Source organism: Ursus americanus, chromosome 30 (genome assembly GCF_024610735.1).
Source record: "Ursus americanus isolate L20-20 chromosome 30, mUrsAme1.1.p, whole genome shotgun sequence".
Taxonomy (NCBI): domain Eukaryota; kingdom Metazoa; phylum Chordata; class Mammalia; order Carnivora; family Ursidae; genus Ursus; species Ursus americanus.
Genome location: NC_142156.1, coordinates 4,676,189 through 4,696,654, shown reverse-complemented (window position 1 = coordinate 4,696,654; position 20,466 = coordinate 4,676,189). Strand labels below are relative to the sequence as shown.

General features: G+C 52.3%; 2 protein-coding genes across 4 annotated transcripts in view; one reads left to right on the top strand and one right to left on the bottom strand.

The window, feature by feature from the left end:
* Window positions 1-5,709: 5,709 nt before the first annotated feature.
* On the top strand, window positions 5,710-7,706 carry C30H22orf31 (chromosome 30 C22orf31 homolog). Its single transcript, XM_045791535.2, has 3 exons — window positions 5,710-5,772; window positions 5,914-6,360; window positions 7,269-7,706. Exons 1-3 carry the CDS (start codon window positions 5,710-5,712, stop codon window positions 7,704-7,706), a joined length of 948 nt encoding a protein of 315 aa, XP_045647491.2.
* A 553-nt stretch (window positions 7,707-8,259) lies between these two features.
* Window positions 8,260-20,466, bottom strand: part of ZNRF3 (zinc and ring finger 3) — a 151,922-nt gene continuing 139,715 nt past the window's right edge. For 2 of the 3 annotated variants that reach the window (XM_087857194.1, XM_087857193.1), the window contains 7 exons: window positions 20,408-20,453; window positions 20,183-20,314; window positions 18,455-18,565; window positions 17,301-17,468; window positions 15,584-15,686; window positions 13,076-14,824; window positions 8,260-11,704 (listed from right to left, as the gene is read on the bottom strand). In XM_087857194.1, the coding sequence (XP_087713320.1) occupies window positions 11,664-11,704; window positions 13,076-14,824; window positions 15,584-15,686; window positions 17,301-17,468; window positions 18,455-18,565; window positions 20,183-20,314; window positions 20,408-20,410 (2,307 nt within the window). In that variant the 5' untranslated portion in view covers window positions 20,411-20,453 and the 3' untranslated portion in view covers window positions 8,260-11,663. The remainder of the gene's footprint in view (window positions 11,705-13,075; window positions 14,825-15,583; window positions 15,687-17,300; window positions 17,469-18,454; window positions 18,566-20,182; window positions 20,315-20,407; window positions 20,454-20,466) is intronic. The other variant, XM_045791251.2, reaches the window with a different exon arrangement.

The following is a 20,466-nucleotide window of genomic DNA, read 5'->3' as shown; positions in this document are numbered from 1 at the left end:
TTCCACCTCCCAAACCTCCTTCCTCCCGCAGGACCCAAGAGCTCTCCACCTGTAACATGCGTCCTGGAAGGTGCAGGCAGGAGGAGGACCTTGAAGGAGAATGAAATGAGAACAGCAGGTGAAACCATCAGTCCAAAGCAGACACTCAATAAAGGCGAACCTTCCTCCACTCAACAAATATTCAGTGAGGAACGTGACCAGAGCACCCACCAGACACGCTGGTCCCTTCCTCCTAGAAGTAATGTGAATTTCAGAGAGCAAAAAGTTCTACAGAGACAAGAAAATGATGTTGACAGAGAATGGTCAGTGAACTGTTTTAAGTAGAGTGCAGGGAAACATTTTAGCAAAGCAGGACACAGCTCTCTACAGTTTACAAGGTTCTTTGACATCTCATCCTGGAGGAAATAGGAAGGCGCAGACAAGAGGTTCAATATAGGGTTTATGTGGCCAAGTCTGGGGATTTATGCCTCATGATAGTAGCTTCAGCCTGTCCTGCCCCGCTTCAGGAAAACCGTCCTACTGAGGGGGTAGCGGCCCCTCCCTTCAGCTGGTTCTCTTGGCCTTGCGTACAACCAGAATGGGCTATGTAATTTGCAAGGCCCGGTGAGAAATGAAAATGTGGGGCCCCTTGTTCAAAATAATTAAGAATTTCAAGATGGCTACGACAGAGCGTTAAACCAAGCGTGGGGCCCTTCTACGTTTGGGGAACGCTACACAGGTTGCACACCCCACGAAGCTGGCTTGTACAACGGAACTCAGATACAGTGTGCAAGCCCCCTCCCCCACTGGCTGCTATGAGCAATATTCCTCTAGCCTTCCCTAGGCCTCCCTCCCCTCTCTTCTAGCTTAAAGCCCAGCACAGGTGATGGAAACAGTGCACAGAGGCTAAAAATACAGCCTAGCGGGTCTAGGTCAGGGCACTTAACAGCTCAAGGTCTTTTGCTCAGTTTCGTGGTCCTGGCCCCTGGCAAGAAGCAGCCTAAGATATTCATTTCAATGCTTCACATGCCTCAGTCGCTTAGTGGATTTATTTCATGGAAAGAGTGAGGACATTGACTGTAGCCCCCGGGCCTCCAGGAAAATGTTGGTGTCTGTCTGTTTGCCTGCTCGTGCTCTGCAGTCAAACCCCTCTACTCCTCTGAGGGCAGCAGGGTTTGCCAAGAAGCTGGGAGAGCTCAGCTGGTGGAGTTTAGGGGATCCTGGTATCGTTGAAACTCCAGTAGGAATCATTTCTGCTCAAAAGGCACCATGTTGTAGAGAGAGCCCTGGGTAAGGACCCGATGCTAATAACGAGAGCAAACATTTACCGAGGACTTTGCTAAACTCTAGGCAGGGTATGGTGCTTGCCGTCACACTTCACACAATGCTTCCAGTAGCCCTATGAGAGAGGCACCCTCACCACTCCCCCCACACAGAGAGGTTGAATGGCTTGCCCAAAGGTCACATAGTGGGGGAACTGGGCTTTGAACCCAGGCAGTGGGACTCCAGGACAAGATTCCTACATTGGTGAATTGCCTACTTGTCCTTCTGGGGTTCTGGCAACAAACACTTACTGAGTGGTCCAGGAGCACGATTAGGGTATGGCAAGTGAGCCCTTCACCTCAGGCACACAATTTTAAGGGGGCCCGAAAAACTCAGTAATCAAGATAAATAAATAAATAAATATTATTTAATAAGTTGTAAAAACATTTTACATTTATTTCATAAACCTTTTTTCAATGCAATATCTTTAAGAAGATAAATGAATGCCCCCAAACTTCACGCTGCATGAAATATCAAAATTTTCGATAGAAACAGGAGCTTGAGCCTCTGGCCTGGCTCAGCACCGTACTGTTACCGATCCTGTCTCAGACTGCTGAGTCCGAAAGCTAGTGATGGGAAACTCGAGAGAAGTCGTGGTTCTGCTTGCTCTGATGGGGATAAGGGAAACGAAGGAAGTTGGTCTTGAACGTAATGAATTAGAGGTGTCTGTGGGGCATCCAGGTGGCCCCGTCTGAGAACTGAGTCCGGTGGGAAGGGGTGGCAGGGTGGGCAGGGCACCCTTATTTCACATACTTGGCCCATGATAGGTGTGCGTTCAGCACATGTGGTTTGAATCACTGGTCCTCTGAGTTTGCATCATGGTTCAGGAATCTTCTCAAATTCTCTCATCCAAAGTTTTTCTCTTCTTTCCTAAACCTTCTACATCACGAACCTCAGACATGTTCCCATATGGGTGTGGAAGTTTACTGCTTGGGTGTTAGAATAAAAATATCTTCCGAAGAATTAAAAACAACTAAATTCCACTAGAATTTGGGGGCGGGGCATGAAGGGGGAAGACGAGAATAATATGAATTGGCTCAATTTCCTCTTTGTTAACAGACCTTCCAGAAGGAGAATGGGAGAAAGAAGAATCAAAGAGAAGAAAGGTAGTAGTCAAGGAAAGAAAGACAGAAGAAAGATTATAGGAGCTAAAAATATGATGAGGAGAGCTTGGCCAAGCATCAAAGAAGGGCATGTGTTTCCAAAGAGAAGTGGTGGTTTAGATATGTCAGGAAGTAGAGCTCCAAATGATCCGTGGAAAATAAAGGCTACTTAGGCTGAGCTCAGCAGAATAAAAAGGTTCATTGGAGAAGCAAACTGAGGAACAGGGCTTTCCACTACACCGAAGCCCTACTGCCTCAACCCCAGGTTCTCTGGATCAAGTGTTGGCACCATCGGTGGAAAGTCTTGCCATAGTTTCAGGACCCTGGACCAAATAGAGTCTTTCCATCCTGACTTTATAATTCTGAACAGCCTTCAATGGAACAATGTCTGTTAAAGACCAGTCGCTTTTTTAGCATGTCCTCAGGTACCTGCTTTCCTTGCCATCTCAGGAAGCATGAGATATTCCAGGCAACTCCCACAACCAGGAAATGTAGCTCCTGTAAATATAGCACTTCGGTGAGGCTGAGGTTATCTGACAAATGTTTAGTGAAGGTGGATCATGGGAAAAGAAATGTCAGGCTACCCAAGTCAGATCAGAATCATGCCCCACTTCAAGAGGCTCATTGCTTGGGCTCACGAAGGACCTAAGATGAAGTTCATATCAAATGTTGAGTTATGTCACTCATACCATGAGCAACAGGGACTCAAGAAAGGGTCAGATGAGCGAATGGGTCACAATAATAATAAGAAGAATATTATTGAGTGCTTCCTATGAGCCGGGAGCCATACCAAGTGCTTCGCATGCTTTGCCCCATTTCATCCTCGCAGTGATCCTGGGGTGGGCACTTACTATCCCCATTTCACAGATGAGGAGAGTAAGGCTCGGAGATGTGAATTCACTTGCCCATCGAGAGACGGATCAGGGATGTCAACTTGGGCAGACCAACTTGTGCGCCCAGAGAAGGTCTCATGTCAAGGATCGGACTAGAACTGGGCCCAGGGGTGGTATGTGGATGGGCTGACCAGATGAGAGGCAAAGCATTACAGTGATAGCCCGGAGTGGTGAAGAGCAAGGGCGGTGTAGACCTTGGTTGAGACCAGCCTTTGTTGGTTACTAGGCTTTGGGATCTGGGGCATGGTTCTCGAGCAGCTTGTGCCTCAGTTTCTTCATCTGTAAAGTAGGGCTGGCGACAGTGCCCAAACTCATAAGACTGTTGGTGGCATTTCATGAAATGATGCTTGGGAAATACCTGGAACAGGGCCTGGCCTATGGCAACCATTCGATAAATACAAATTTTACTGATGTGGGAGGGATAGTAGCAGCCACATTACCTTGGGTTAGTTCTAAGGAGCATGGGGGTTACCTACTGGGAGCGAGTTACACTGCAGGGAGAGGAGGCGGATTTTGACTGAAGTATGAGCAGTTGCCATCCGTGTGAACAGCTCTGTGCCCGAAGAGGGAGATCCAGCACGTTGCTCAGAGTGTGAGCATTGAGTAAAGGCCTAGGAAAGTAAATACAACAGATGAATATCTGGAAAGAGGAGGTGTGGGAAGGCCAACCTCAAGATGAGGAAGGAGAGAAGAGACACGGAAGAGCTACTCCCAGAATTCCTTTCTTGCCCGGCGGTTCCCTTCTGTCCCTGCCCATGCAGAGCAAAGGCAGACAGTAGACCAACAGCCTGGTGCCCCCTCCCCGGGATTCACCAGCTTTGAAAGGATGCTCGCCTGCCCAATCTCCAGACGTTCACAAAGGCTTCCCAGAGACAAACGGTTTTCCAACACCGTGCTCTAAAACTGACCCACCTCTCGGGAGGCGAGGCCAGGGCTCACGGCTGAATGGGCCCCATTGTCCTCCCCAGCGTCTGTGGGTCCAGATGCCCTTGGCCTGGCGGTGGTTCCACCGCGGCCCGCGGTGCGGTCTGCCGGCAGACTTTGATTCACTCCCGGGACAACACTCAGAAAAATCAAACAGGCAACACATACAATTCCAGGAGCTCCTGCCAGACTCATACTCTGTTTTTCCATCACTTCCCTCTCCTCCCCCTCAGGAGGGAGCCTCCTTTGGCATTTTGTGTCTCAAAACTCAAAACCACCAACAGGACAAGCACCTGATAAGGAGCGAGGCATTGCCCAAGAGTTACCAGGAAGAGGCGTCTTTGTTCCTGTTTCAAGCCCTTGACACTGCTAACAGCTCTAATTACTGAATTTGCCATGGGATGTAAAATAAAACCGCATTCCAGAAACCATGTAGTCTCCCGGGGAGAGACATGTAGGGAGAGGTGCCCAGGGCTGCAGGAACGTGTTCTTTCATTTCTGGTCCCTAACCTTGGCAGCTATTCTGAGAATGTAACAGTGCCTTCCTTATGCGCACGGAGAGGCCTACTTTTGCACATGTAAGGATCTATCTCGCTACCTGTATCCACAAATACGGTCCGCGTCTTTGACTCCGTTGCGTGCAAAGAAATGTTCCTTAAGAACGTCAGGACCTTCCTAATTCACGCAAGCCCTTCTGGGGGGAAAGGCGCGCTTCACCAGCCCCTGAGGCTGCAAGCACAGCAAAATAGAACTTCTTCCAGCCTAATTTAACTATAAAATCTGGTGATGTAACCCCCACCCACCCCCACATCACAAACCAAAGTGACATCACAAATACTAGAGATCATGGTTCAAAACTGCCTGCGTGTGAGCCAAAACTCTAAACAGACTGCAATTTGCTCATACGTGACTGAGGCAGAGAAAGACAGGTGACTAGAGATAGTAAAACAAACCAGAGCAAAACAACAGCAACAACAAAAAAAAGCAAACGAGGAAAAGGAAAAAGAAAATACATATTTCTTCCCCCTACTAAGCTAGCTAAAATAAAATTTAAGGCAACCGAAATATGGTAAGGTGATTTTATTTTTTTTTATAGATGACATTTCTTAGAAGGCCAGGTCTCTTTAAGCGTGTGATTCTTTCTACCCAAATTGTTCTCCTGCCCTCTGCTCGTCCCAGGAAGCGGAGGTCTGCATCATTTACCCTATGCTTTTGCCTTTTTGGACCCAGTATTTCCCTGTTGAGCAGCCTTTCTTGGCTCATGCTGGTCTGGTTAGAAAACGTGTTCAGGGTTTGGCAGAACTTTACATGGTGTCATTTCTGTCTTGCAGCCTGGTTGAGGGGTGACTGCAGCTCCTACAGGAATCGCGAGTGATCCCACCCCCATTCCTTTCCTACCACGGTTCCCTAAGCTTTCCAGCAGACAGGCATTGTCTTTGATTCCTTGTAAATGCTCCCGAACCTCTGCTTCCAGCCCAAGCATTGCTATGTTCTTCGAGAGCCTGAATATCATCGTGACCTCGTTTCCCTACCTGGTACAAAAGGCTCTGGTGAGCAGGAGAGCAGACGGAGAGATTTCTGAGAGCTGCGTAGAAGGAACGATGTGTAAAACAATGTTCATATTAGGCCTTCCAGTCTCTGCTTGGGAACTGGTCTTTTTTTTATCCCTTTTTCTCCCCTTATAATTCTAGCATCCAATCTATGTGAGACGACACGCCAGCCTCCCCACCTACGGGCTCCGTCAGTCTATCTTACTGAACACCAGGCTTCAGGACTGCTATGTGGACTCGCCGGCCCTCACCCACATCTGGACGGCCGGCACGTGTGCAAAGCAGAACATCAGTACCCCAGCCCCCGGGACCACCTCTTCCTGGGAGGTTGTAAAGAATCCCTTAGTCGCCAGTTCGTTCTCCCTGATTAAGCTGGTGCTCAGGCGACAACTGAAGGATAAATGTTGCCCAGGACCGAGCAAGTTTGGAGAAACAAAGCCCTCAAAGAGATTAAAGTCCAAGGACAATTCGGCAATAAGAGCCACGCCACGGGGCAGGATAAGAAACGCCATCGATTCCAAGGGCAGACGGCCAGTGGGGCTGAGCCCCGGCTCCCCGAGGCTCAGGAAGCCGGGAGGCAGCGACAAGGTACGTGATAGGGTGGCTGGTGGTGGAGAAAACCTGATGGAGCGGGGACAGGGAAATGGAAGCGAGGGAACGCTTCATGCTTAAGCGATTTATACGAGGGGAGGGAAATCCTAAAGTTAAAGACAGGATTGTGGCGGTGGGGCCGGGGGCAGCGGCGTGAGATAGTGGAGAGAGTACCGGATCCGGGCTCGTGCTGTCTACACTCTGCCTCGTTCTACAGGAGGATGGCGTGGCTTTCATGAACACAGGCAAAAGGAGCTTGACGTGAAGGGAAAATGAGCGTGGGAAAGGCCGGGAGATGGGTGGTGCCCTTAGGCACACACACCCGAACACCGGAGTTGAGCCACCGATCTTGCCATGAACTTCCGCCTGGGGAACTTGGTGTCCAGAGAGTTCCATCACTGCACGGGGCCGGCAGGGAGCTCAGAGTGCACCCTGGAGCTAGGCTGTCCCGCTCCAAATCCCGGCTCGAACTATAATTGAGGACAACCGTGGGCTTAGCCTCTTGGACCTTTGTCCTCTACAAAATGGAGAAAACGGCCCCTCCCCCATAGGGTTCCATGAGGATTGAGCTAATATAAAGCAAAAGGTTTTTGAACAGGACCTGGCACAGAGTAAACGCCCCAGATCCCGCGTGGCATTCAGTCGAGGACACTGCGGTTAGGAACCTTCTCACTGCGCTGGTTTGGGCAAACCCATTCCAGCTTCCTTGCCTTTAAAAATATGACCTTACAGGGTTATGGGCAATGCACGCAGTGGCATACACGAGGGAATTCAGGAAACCAGAACACACTAGACAAGTGGTGGTGGTGGCTGTAACCAAGTCTCTGGGACACAAATCCCAGATAATTATTCTGAGCGCCCTTCTCCAGTTTTAGCTTTGACTTCTCTGCTTTCTTCCTGGCTAGAGTAAAGAAAGTTCAAAGGAGAAAAAAGTAACAGTCCGCCAAGATCTTGAGAGCAGATATGCTGAACATGTGGCTGCCACCCAAGCACGACCCGGGGACACTGGGACAGCGGCCTGGAAGGGCCAAGCGTTGCTTCCTGAAACCAGAAAGAGACGGCAGTTGTCGGAGGACAAGCTAACCATCCACGGCCTCCCCGCAGAGGGTTACAGGGCTCTGTACCACTCTGTGGTCGAGCCGATGCTGTGGAATCCCTCCGGGACCCCCAAGAGGTACAGCTTGGAGCTGGGCAAGGCCGTCAAACAAAAGCTCTGGGAGGCTCTGTACAGCCCGGCTCCCACTCCTGCAGGGGCTCAGGGCCCACTGCCTGGCCGGAATCAGCTCGAGGTCCACGAGGAGCCTGTGCCCAAGAAATGGCCCAAATTAAAGAGTGAGAAATAGGAACAGAAGCTCACGGGCTTAGGATATTCTCTGCTAGATGTCTGAAAAATAAACACCACTTTGCCCCTTCCACATAATCTCAGAGTGCTTTACAAATTAGTAACTCCCTCCCTGGGAAATAAGACAAATGGGTACGAGATTCATTTCGTACTTGGCCCTTCCCTCTCCTGATGAGGTCATGGCGAGGGCTAAATGCTTGGGGGTCTTTTCCCTTCCCTGAATAGGGGTTTGAGGGGCTCTCGGTCTTCCGAGTAGGAGAAGGCCAGGCAGACGAAGTCAACAGCCCATGTTCCTTATTTTTAAAAGGAGACCATCGTTTCCCTCACTCCCTCCACACGGGGCTGAGCAGAAAAACCACTACCACCTCAAGGACATAATCCCACACGCTCTCTAGTGACACCACCCCAGGCCCCAACAACGTGAACTCTGCGTTACCAGGAGAGGAAATCGTGCAGACGCTTACGTGAACCGGGCGGAAGTGAAAGGCACTGCTTGGTGCAAACCTCTCCTTGGTGGGATCTGTAGACCTTTACCAAACAGCAATGACAACATGTAACACATACTTGATAAAATTGTATTTTTTTTTTTTACAGTCATTTGTACAATTTGTTACAAAACCATAGAAGACTACAACTTGTTCGAAATCATTTTTGGTCGGCAAATATGTAAAATCTGTGTGCAATTATCATGTATTTACAGGGCCTCATGTTAGTCATTTTCAATGATTATTCCAACAATGTCACACTCTCCACATAAGACATGGCTTAAGATAAATATATTAGTAAATAAATATTCTGAGAACATATTTCCATAAATGAAATGTGCTACTATACATACACGGAATATATACACAAGTTGTTTTCTAGCCTTTAAAACATTTAAAAAAATGGTAATGTTGGAGAAGGAGCCCTTAGACCATTTTATTATAAAATCTTTACAGCGAAGTCTTTACAAAATATCTTTTAAGTGCTATGGGAGAAATTAAAAAAAAAACATTTCAAAATAGTGTCTTGTTAGACCAACGCAATAGAGTTTATATAAAGAATAGAAAAAGGCAGGTCTGTTTAAAAAATAATACTCTGATTAGTAATTATTTTTTAGACCTCATTTAAAAAGCATTAGTCCTGCACGAGCTTTGAGTAGAAACTAGCAGCACATAGGGGAGGGTCTGAGTGGTGGGACAGCAGATCGAGCTTTATAAAATGGCTTGGGTTCAAGAGAGGCGGGAGAGATGAGAGAGTCAGAGCCAGTGTAAAGAGGTACCTTGTTGATCAGAACTCCCAAACCCCCATTTTTAAACTGGTTCCAGGACTCTTCAGTTTACATGGCTGTCCTATACCCAGGGCTGGGCCATGGGACCAGGACTAACAGTCACACTCCGGCTTGGGGGGCGGGGGTGATTCTCAATCGTAAATGTGATGCTCCCAGTTTCCAAGGCTATATGACCCCAACACACCACTGAGAGGCCACTGACAAAGGTACTGGTCCTCATTCCCAGAGTCTTACAACTTCCAAGAAGACATTTCTTTTGATTTGAACGGTGAGGCAAGAATATAGCTGGTTACTATATTCTGGTGACCTCCCTGTCTGGTGGGCCAACATAAATTTAAGACAATGGCTGATATTTAGTTTTAACATTTTCGTTTTTCTGCTTCTACTGCCCTGTACACTACAAAAAATGTGTTTCTTTTTGCCATCTGTAATTATTGCTCTTTCAAATGAAAATTGGACACATTTATTTTAATAAGCCCCATGAAAGCCACATTATCTACTCATCTATTTATTGCTTAAGGCTGTTGAGGAATAGTTTCCCCGATCAGGCTAAAGAAAGCCACTTTGGGGGTATGGTTTCAGACAAAGGAGATAATATGCACTCAAAGGCATTAAAAACAAAACAAAACGAAAAAACACAAAACTGCAAACAACACAAATCTCAACAAGGAGAAGCTGTTTTTTTTGCAGTTCGTGTTAGAAGCCACCCCCCCCCCCCACCCCTTCCCTAAAACCACGTAATGCAAGCTGTTGTCCTCAGCAGCTGCTGCTCCTGGCCCGAGAAATAAAGGCAGCCCGGATCACATGTCAACAGTTTAGGCGTTTCTCACACCCTCGCCAACAGGTGTGCTGGGCATAGACCCGGGGGGAGCAGCCCCCAAGGGACTGTACCTAGAAGCTGGAGGACAAATCTCACCGCACTGAGTTCCTAAATGGCAACTGGCTCGATCATTTGATGCTGGAATTTCTTTCTGCCAAAGCCTGGCTAGAAGTAGGTAAATTTCCTCATCATGGGCTGGGTTTAAAAAAAAAAAAGAAAAAAAGTTTGGGATATACTGAGATTCTCAAACATATTCTCGTCTGGACCCTGGCCTGACTAGAGAGGGGTCATCACTGTCGTTGATGGCAACCCTAGGTGGTCTCTATTTCCCCACTATACGGGGAACGGGGGGGGGGGGGACGACAGTGGTTCCTGTTCTGCAAATAAGCATTTCAAATCACAATAAATGAATAAAAGCGATCAGAGGAGTTAGTGAACACAAGGGCTAATGTGATTAGTTCTAAAAAAAAAAAAAACTTTAAGAACAAGAAGTACATTGGACAAAAAGGATGACAATCCCTGATCTGAAATAGCTTTAAATAGATTCTCCCTTTTACAATGGAAATATCTTCTTAAAAAATGTTTTGGGTTTAAAACTCTCCCTCCTCTTGAAAACAAGAACAGCAAAAGGCTGGAAAAATATACAAAAGCCTACCCTTTGGGTCTATACTATCTGATAGTCTTTTTCTCTGTCTCATGGAGAATCAGTATATAATAGTGCATTAGGTAGAAAGGATAGTAGACATTTGCAGGCGAGATGAGCATGAAATTTCAGCCACGAGGCAGAGGGCTGAATAACCCTGAAGCGGTGCTTCCAGAAGGAAATGGGATGGGAAATGTATCATTCAAACGGAGCTCGGTGCTGACCCTGTGGGGTCCCCAGGCACGCTCTAGCGCCCTCTGTCCCTTCTCTGGGTTACTGAGAGCGCTTTCCACCGCCCCAGACACTAAGGCTGCAAAACTACATTCCTCCTGGGTGTCTGTCCCCGCACACCCCTTCAAATCATTTCTGCAGCCAGCGGCAGGAAGCCCAAGTTCAGGACTGTGAACTCTGTCCTTTTACCTAAGACGATGACACGAAGGGACAGACTGAAGAACACTGGGCTGAACTGTCCCTGTCACCCTGGGGTTTGCGTAGCGATGGCTTGTCCCAGCTCCTCAGAGCTGCAGACCTTCCGCCCTATTTCTTAGCCGTCCCGTCAGCTGCCTACAGGTGTGGGCTGAAGGGGCATGGCTTCTGAGAAGACCCGGAACTCTTACGTCGGGATTTGCCACAAGAAAGAAAGAGGCAGCATTGCATTGTTCCTCAGAGTTTGTACCCATGTCGACTAGCTTTACTTCAAGTTTCTGGTTCATTTTCTAAGGCAGGTGTAGCCCTGAGCTTTTCAAAGGCCTGAGCTCCCTCCAGGGAGACAACAGTATGCACACGTGATGTGGTTCAATTAATGCAGCAGGTGATTCTTTTTTTTTTCTTTTCAGCAAAAGTTGGCAGTTAGGGTTCTTTAAAATATATATTTAAATAACTTTTTACATTTACATATAATATCTTAAAAAACAAAGCAGAGAACTCAATCCCACACACCTCGGAACCCCAAGCACACACACTTTACAAAACAGAATATACCATGTTATCAAAAGAGGCAAAAGACTCAGAGAATTTTGTCTGTTGGTTTGTTAATGGGGGGGGGCAGTTTGCCACAGGTGGCTCACATTTTGGGTTGAGAAGGAGGGCTCTCTTTATTACCACTTTTGTGTGTTTGTCAAAGCTAAAAAAAAATCTTTTTTTTTTTTTTTTTTTCCTGAAGGAAGTCAGAGCTTGGAGTCTCCATACAGTCCCCATTTCCACGTCAGAGTCCCTTCTGAGCTCAGGCTCCTGTGCCGCCGTCTGCTGGGCGAGATCTCTGTCCTAGAGAGAGAGAGAGAGAGAGAGAGAAATCATCAAGGGATAGAAAAGGAACTGGAGGCCATGGGCACGACACATGGGGGTCCAGGCAGAGGACTTGGGTGCCCATCCCCGGTGTTACAGGCTCTCAGGGAGTGACAGCTCACGACCCCAGATGGACGGTGTATACGGCAAAGGGCTGAAGCAGAGCTGGGGGCACACGTGCCTCCTACACAGCCAGCCTCCCTCATCCGGAGCTGTAGAGACTTCTGGAAGCCCTTAGGTAGCACGGAAACACAACATACTGAAGATGCGCATCAGGCATCGGGAAGAACAGAGGAGAAGACCCCCTGCCCAGAGCCCACCGACCTCAGAACAAAGGCACCTCAGGCTGCGATAGCCTGGGAAGCGAACAGAGGCTGCGACAGTGACCCCAGACAGGGCTGGAGGGCGTGACTTCAGCTGAGATCTGGAGAAGCGGCAGAGAAGTCTGGAAGCTGGGATGAACTTGGCTTGTTGGGGGAACAGGATAGAGGCCACAGAAGGCTCAAGTAGCAAGGAGGTGAGTGAAGCAGGAGGTGGTCCGAGGGGTAGGCAGGGGGGATCATAAAGAATGGGGTGAGGAGTTTACATTTTAAAAATTTAGAGGTAGTGGCAAGTCACTGAAGGGTTTTCCAGTGTAAAGACCTATTTCGAAAAAGACCACCATGGCTCCCATGCAGAACAGAAGGCTAAGAGCAGCGAGAGACCAGTCAGGCCACTGCCTTGGCCGTGAGAGAGGAGACGGCAGGTGGGACGCAGAAGAGATGAATCACAGACACACTCTGGAAGCAGAACGTGTCGCGGTGCTACTCAGAGGTGCTGGACTGTTTCTTACTGACACAAAATGTCTGGAAACTTCATAGCAACTTGATGAGGTCTGCTGAATGGAATGAAAATTCTGGACTGGGATTCCACATGTTCTTTGCTAAATTTCATTTTTCTGGGGATTCGATTTTCTGGATAGGGGTAAAAAACAAGCCCACGTGGTCCTTACAGGCAGGCTGAGAAGCCCAGGACACTGGAGTACGGAGCGCAGGGCGGGCTCCAGGAGAGGACCGGGTTTGGGTCCGAGCGTCTGGGTGGGGAGCCTGGAAGAAGGGGGGGTGCGCACACAGAGGGAGGAATTTGAGAGCAATGCAGTGGACAAGAAAGGGCGGGATGCTTGTGAGGATCAAGGGAAACAGGAGGCCTAATGGGTCTGGAACGCAGAGGGGGGCCGGGGTGGGGGCTAACACTTCGGAAGTCATCAGGTGCAGATGGCATTTAAAGTCGAGGGCACACAAGTCACTGAGCAAACCACCTGCAGAAAGAGGAGGACCCTGACTCTGGCCTACTGTGCTCTCCTGCGCTCACCTGCAGCCTCAGTGGCAGTGGTGCTGGACTCCTGAGTGTCCCGGGGGGCACCGGGACAGCTGGCCCTGGTGGCCTCCGCTCCCTCCGGAGGGCAGCCGGGCGAGAGCGGAGCCCTGGCCTGGCAGCACAGAACCGGCTCTTCTTCCTGGGTCACTCCTAGGCCTCTGTGGGGCCGCAGGGTGTCCGGGCCCAGTGTACCACCCCAGGGGCCGAGGCCACGGGTCCCTTGGCAGTCCGAGGGCAGGCCTAAGTCACAGTCCACATCCTCCGGAATGATGGGGATGCGCTGGCTCAGGTCCCGGGCCCCTGGGTGGCAGCTGGGCGGGGGCTCCTGGGCGAGCGTGTACTGCACGCTCACCGAGCAGTCCTCAGCGTAGCAGCCGCTGCCCCCTCCGCTGCCACGGGCCACCTGCTTCTCTTCATAGAAGCAGCAGGGCAGGCCCTCATATTTCACCCCATCTGTCCTGGGCAAATGGTCTGGGTGAAGGCCGTACAGGCCCTGGGAGCTTCCCGGCTGTGCCTCCCCGCCCGAGGGGCCACAGGCCTCCCAGAGCGGGGGGCCCAGCAACAACGTGCCGCCCCCGGCCACTCCGACGCTGGGCTCCAGTGTGGAGGGCTGGGGCTCGCAGCAGCAGGCACACGACAGCCCCTCGCGCGCCCCCTTCCAGGTCCTCCTGAGATCTGGGGCAGCCCCAGGAGAAGCCTCGAGCCCCACTTCTGAGGTAGAGCCAGTGGGCGCCCTGGGCTCCAGGGACGAGCTGCTGCTGTAGTTCATCTCCAGGCTGCAGGTGGACAGCTGGTCCCCCGCGGGAGAGGCAGGGCCGGGCCAAGGCTCTCCCCGCCCTGCACCGCGACTGTTGTCCGCCGGGAGCTCCTCGGGCGGCGGGGAGCCCTCGAGGCCCACGACCGGGCCCCGGCCCGAGGCGCCCGAGCCCCCCACGTCGCTGGTGCGACAGGGGCTCCGGCTGCGGTAGATGAAGGGGTCGTAGTCGCTGCTGAGGGAGCTGCGGAAGGTGGAGCAGCTCCCGTACACGCCCTGGTTGCTGACCTCGGTGCAGTCCACCACGGAGTCGCTGGAGGAGCAGTGGTACTGGCCGGAGCTGCTGCTGCTGCTGTCGCTGCCCGGGCCGTCGGCCAGGTAGCCGCTGCACACCGAGCGGTGGCCGTGGTAGCAGCTGAAGCTGGACGTGCTGCCGCTCTCCAGGTGCGACGGCGGGGCCGTGTGCGCCACGGCGGGGAAGAGCAGGCCGCCGCCGCCGCTCGGGGGAAAGGCACGGGACGGGCCCCTGGGAGCGAGGCTGGCCGGGGCCTGGCCCTCCTGCTCCGGGTAGCTGAGGCCCTGGAAGTAGTAGTGCTGGTACATGGTCTCGTACTGGGAGAAGCAAGCTGCCTTGGAGAAGCTGCGGCCGCCGAACTTGGGCCTGCGGAAGGGGTGGGCTGGTGAGTAGGCCCGGTGCTCCAGGCCGCAGTGGTGAGGGGCCAGGGTGTGGTCCAGGCGGAGGGGCGGGTAGCCGCGGATGTAGGTGGGGGACTGCGGGGAATAGAGGCTCTGCTCCCCGTGCCGGTCCACGGTCAGCAGCGTGACGGGGTTCCCGTGGGAGTCCATGCTTGTCCGGGTGGGGTAGGCCGGGATGGCGTTGGTCCTGTGCACGCGGCCGGGGTAGTGCACCGGCAAGAGCACCCTCTGCTGCCGGCTGCGCGCGAGGCTGCTGGTCTCCACGCACACGGCGCTTGGGTTTCCCTTTTGCTCTGGGGAGAGGCGGGGGACACAGAGTCAGCGGGGCTGAGGACGTGAGTGCCAGCGGCTAGAGGGATAAATGAGGGCCGAGAGCGAAGCAGCGGGCTCGGTCACACACCCCTGTGCCCCTTCTCATGACTCGGGCCCCTGCTGGGCCGTCACCAGACCTGGCCACGCCGGCCCAGGCTGATCCACTTCTCGGCGTGCAGGGCCGTCGCACCCGTGAGGGCCCATCTCCCGCCTCCCCCTCGGCTCGGCCCGACAAGGACGCCCAGGGAGTTGGCAGAGAGCAACAGAGAGGCCAAGGAAAGGCACTTTCCCTCTCGGGAAAACAGCTCTCTGGAGTATGGCCAGCATCCCGGGCCCCTCGTCCCGTACCCCCGTGATGCAGGAGCAACGCCACGACCCTGCCACCTCACGCTTGTCTCTCGTGGCACGGAACACCGCACGTGGGGTAACGGTCATGGGGGCGGCATCACTGTCACTCCAGCTGAAGAGATCACGGGCCTCAGGCCTGGAGAGGCCAGACGCCCTGCTCAAGGTCAGGAAGCCGGTTCGTGTGAAAGGCAGAATGTGAACTCAGGGCGATTCCTCAGGCCAGGCTCTCCTGAGGGTTTGGAGGCCGGGTGAACTCCAAAACCCGGAGCCCCCGCGCCTGCAGGTCCGGAGGGCAAGGCTCGCTCACCAGTCTGCAGCACGTGTCACACCGTGGCTAGGCACTCAGTAGGGACAGGGACTCTGCCGCAAGAACGGAGGCAGGGGACAATTACCTATGATGTTGTGCCGGCAGTGGGGGCAGGTGTGGTGCTGCAGCAGCCACGGGTCCACGCACTTCCTGTGAAAGCGGTGAGTACAGGGGATAACCCGCAGCTCCTGGGAAGGGAGAGAGAAAGGGAAGGTGGGGCCCGGGTGGGGAGCAGTCCTGCCTTCAGCCCCGGACGTGCTGCTTCCTGAGGAGTCCAGCACGGCCTGAGAAGCCCTGCTCATCACGCCAGTGCTGGAGGCTTCCTCCTCACCCACCTCCCGTCTCTAGCCACAGCTGGACACAATTCCCTGGAGTCAGCACCCACGTCTGGCTTCTAGGGAGAAGCCCCAACCACGGTCCTCGGTGCTCGGGAAGGAAACACACAGAAGCAGGCTCCTTTCTTGTTGCCAGAGGAAGGCCGCACATAAGGGAAGACCAAAGCCAAGAATTTCTGCGGCCCCGGGCGCGTGGAGAGAAGGCTAGGTACCCCTCAACACCTTCTGCATCTCTGGGATGGTGGCTCTCTCCGGGCCCTCCAACTGGGGAGGAGTAGAAAGGAAGATGCCCGGGACTTGGAACTGACAGGTGTGGCAGCAAAGGGGCAAAACTCTCCTGTCCTCTCCTTTGCTGGACCCTGAATACTCATCCGAGGGAACACGGTTTATAACACAGCAGCCTGTGTAGAGAGGAGGTGCTGGGGTTTTCTGTGGCCCAACCCCCTCCTGAGTTCCTGAGCCAAAGCACCCCCCGAAGTTTGCTAACGTTACTCTGTTTTTCCACCCTCTGACCAGCTCAATACAATAACGCTCAAACGAATACCTGATGTTGTTCCTGACCGTGGGAGAGTTCTACCTGTATTTTCTCGTGTAACCTCGTGATCACAGGAAGCACATGTCAGTCTTGGGTCCACGTCCCAAGTGCAGGCACAGAGAACGAAGTCACTTGCCCGAGATCACAAAGCTAGAATCTGCCTGGGCCAGGACTCGAATATAGGCAGTCTGCACCTGAAGACCCTCCGAGCCTCTCTTAATTTCAAGGCCTCTGCAGAAACTCATTTTCACCCCATAGTCTATCCAGGAGAGGAACGCTGTCATTAAAGGGCATCGGATGCCTGCAACTGATTCTGAAGTGATTTGCTCCCCACTCCCCAAAATGTGTGTCTACGCACGCCTCTGTCTGCGAGGAGACTGAGCAAACGTGGCACGACGTTAGCAAAGGGTGACTGCAGGTGAATGACACATCATTCACTGTATGACTCCCGCAGCTTTCCTGAAGGTCTGACATTTTCAGGATAAAAAGCTAGAAGAAAAAAGGGGGCCATCACATCCCCTGTCTCCTAAGTAAAAACACCCAGTGTTCCACGCGGCTTTGCAGGAGAGGTTTGCTTTGAGTCGAGTGTCCGTTTTCAGAAGAGTGATTCTAAAATTAAGTCAATATGTGTCAATATTCTTAACACCGGATGTTTTCTGGCCTACCATATATTTCTGATCAACCCCAGAAATGACATGGTGGAAGCTGGGTCCTCTGGAGTGAGTGTCTCCGTGTCGTGGCCACCCGCTTCCCAGGGTGAAGAGCAGTTAGGACGTCTCAAGCCACTCCCTTGGGACCTAGGCATTTAAACCCTTCTGCTCCTGCAAAGCTGTGGACAAAGGACCTGGGGCCCCGTCCTTCCAGGCTGTGTGCGCTTCTGCTGACCCGTCCACCTCATCCCCAGCCAGGACTGGCCCTGCCTCTGCCATTACCTCTCCGTCGATGTACTTCTCCAGGCAGATGGCGCAGTCGGACGTGGAGCTGCTGCTGAGCGTGTCCAGCGCCCCACAGCTCCCCTCCCGGCGCCCCTTACTCTTGGAGTTGAACTTTCTGGTTTCCATCTTCTCCAGAGCCTGGACAGCCAGCCTGTTCATGGAATTCTGTGTGGGCGGAATGTGATCCATGTTAGGGTTCAGGACGTACTAACAACGTAGTCACCATTAGAACCACGGCACCCAGTGCACGGGGACGGGTACAACGCGAGTCCTCTGTCAGACCAGGACAGGCTTTTGAGAGAGTGCTAAAAATTCAGATGGCCGTGGCATAGGTTTTCCTGACTCCTGAGAGTCAGCGACTTGAACCCAGGCTTCTCCCAAGTGGTAGTCCCAGCAGAGGTCGACTTCCATTAGTTGGTCAACTCTGCAAGGCCCCGAGTTGTTCACCTGCTCTATGCCTTGGGTTCCTCCCCTTTACACTGAAGAAAGTTCCAGGGGCAAATGAGACAATGCGCATGGGTGCCGACCGAGCCCAGCCACTGTTCTGTTGGGGTGATGACCACCCACTTGGTGAGAAGTCAGTGATCCTCTTGAAAGATTGCCTGCCAGCGTCCACAGTCTCTCTCCTGAGAGGTCACGCTACACACAGAACAGTCTAGATTCCCGCTTACCCTCTCCATGAACCTCTGCCCCCAAATCCCGCCTTCTTATGAGCACGGTGCTGTGCCGGCTGGGGCATGAAAGTGGCTACTCTGATGACCGGGAATTGTCTGGAGAGCTTGGAAGATGCAGATTCTGGTTCGGCAGGGCTGGGGTATGGCCTGAGAGTCTGCATTTCCACCAAGCTCCCAGGGGATGCCGCTGGTGCCTGGGTCGTATCGGAGGAGCCAGGCTCTAGGGCTCTGCATGAATGCTTAGACATTTCGTGAAAAAAAACTCCCTGCTGGAAGCACTCCCAATGCTTGGCCTTTGTGGTTCTGGCCCTTTTGGAACAGAAAGACGCAGGGTGATAACCTTTGCTCTCATTTTTCTCCATCCATGCTGCTCACAGGTCACTGGGAATGGGCTGCAGAGCTCAGGCCCCCACCCTGGCTCCCACGAGGGACAGGGCGGCGGGGCAGCTGCGCTCGAGGGCCGCTCGGAGGTATTACCTGACTGCGCCGCTGCTTCAGCTTGATTTTGACTAGGAGGATGAGGCAGACCAAGGAGACCACGACGAAGAACGCCAGGAAAATCCCCATGTCGAAGTACTCAGTGGGTTGCTGGAACAGAACACAGACTCAGTGAGTCACAGGTCTGTTCAGCCCGGGGATCGGCACACGGGTTGGGGCAGCCCTGGTTGGGATAAGGTTGGGGCGACTCGTGTGTGTCTCCCCTCGTTTGCACGCAACACCTGGGGTTCTGCTAACCTGCACACGTGGCGTGCTCTCCGGGCCCAGGCAGCCCCCGACGGTGTGGCTAGGGGGAGGCCTCCCGTAGTCTCAGCCGGGCCTCCTCCCTCGGTCACGAGCACTCCCATCGGAAGGCCCAGCTCCCGGGGAATAGCGCAAAGTTTGCCGTAACCGGTAGGAAAGGCCCATCCAAGTACACACAGATATCATATTTATGGGACAAAGGAGCGAGTGTCATGTTTTGAGGGAACAGTGATTACTAACCATATAATTAATGGTTTACAACAACTCAGAAAATTGTATGCTGCTTCCACAAATATCAGCTTCCACTACAATGAGTCACATTTACCAAAGTGCTCGTTTTTCCTTTAAAAAGAAGCCAGCAAAGGCAGTTCTTCTGCACAACCCTTCTACTTTGAGTTCTTATCTTTTCCTCAGGGCACACTGCCTCCAAAAACCTCGAAGCCACCTCATCTAGGACGCGCAGTTAGCCAAGAGGAACAGAGTTTTGCTAATTGAGTGCTGCGGGTACCTAGATATTTTGTGTGGGCAAAAGAATCATCCTGTGTGTGAATATTTGTGATAAGGAAATAAACCACGTGTGTGTGTGTGTGTGTGTGTGTGTGTGTATAACCTGTCCCAGGTGCCCAGAACCTTCCACGTGAGGTTTGGGCAGAAGACGCCAGTTAAGAGTCACTGGGCAGCAGTGTCCCTTTGACACGCTCCAGAGAAGCGTCACTGCTATTCACCAACCACCTCGAAGGCACAAACTTCAATCCCAGTTGAAAGCTAAGTGCTCCTGACTGAAATATAAGTTAGGGGTTTTCAATAATGCAGTTTACCCTCCGGGAAGAAGGAAGTACCGGCCTTTTTCTCTAGTCTAGGCCAAACGGAAGGAGGGGGACACGGGACGGGTACGCTTTCCTTCAATCCTCCTCAGCCTTTCAGAGGGAAGCGGACGGAAGAGAAAGAAGTACAGGAGGCTACCAAGAAGGAATGCTGGGTGGAAGAGACCATAGACACCTCACCACAAAATCACCTATTTCTAGGTCTTTTTGAATCCTTTCTAAAGGAACATGGGGGGGGGGTGCCTGGGTGGCTCAGTCAGTTAAGCGTCTGACTCTTGGTTTGGGCTCAGGTCACGCTCTCAGGGTGGTGAGATGGAGCTCTGTGTCAGGCTCTGCGCTCGGTGAGGAGTCTGCTTGAGACTCTCTCTAACCCTCTGACCCTCACCCCCCCCCTCATGAGCACGCTCTTTCTCTCAAATAAATAAATAAAATCTGAAAAAAAAGAAAAGGAAAGAAACACAGGTAACATTTCTCCTTGGCCTCCAGCCTTGCGTCTGATCTCAACTGTAGAAAGGCAGGCTGTATCGGCATTCTAGACAGAAAGAAGACTGGAACGAAGGCCCAAAGCCCAAAGGGAACAAAGGCACAGGGAGCAGCGGAGAGGGTGCCGGCGAGGCTGCCCAGGGCCCCCGAGGCTCACTCGAGGGGGGCGGTGCTGAATCCTGGCTCGCGCTACTTTCTGCTTGTTGACGATGTTCATCAGCTTGATGGCGTCCGCGCCCTTCACGTACACCACCGGCCTCTTGAGTGGGTCTTCCGAGCCCTGGTTTAGCTGAGGAAGAAAAGACAGTTCGGGTTAAAAGATGCCGTTGCTTTAAGAAGCAAGAGACAGGGAGAGAGGCTGAAGGAAAAGAACAGCAAATACCATTTGAAAATCCTCAAAGTCTTCAAGTGTTACAGCCTTGGAGCTTCTGAAGGACAAGG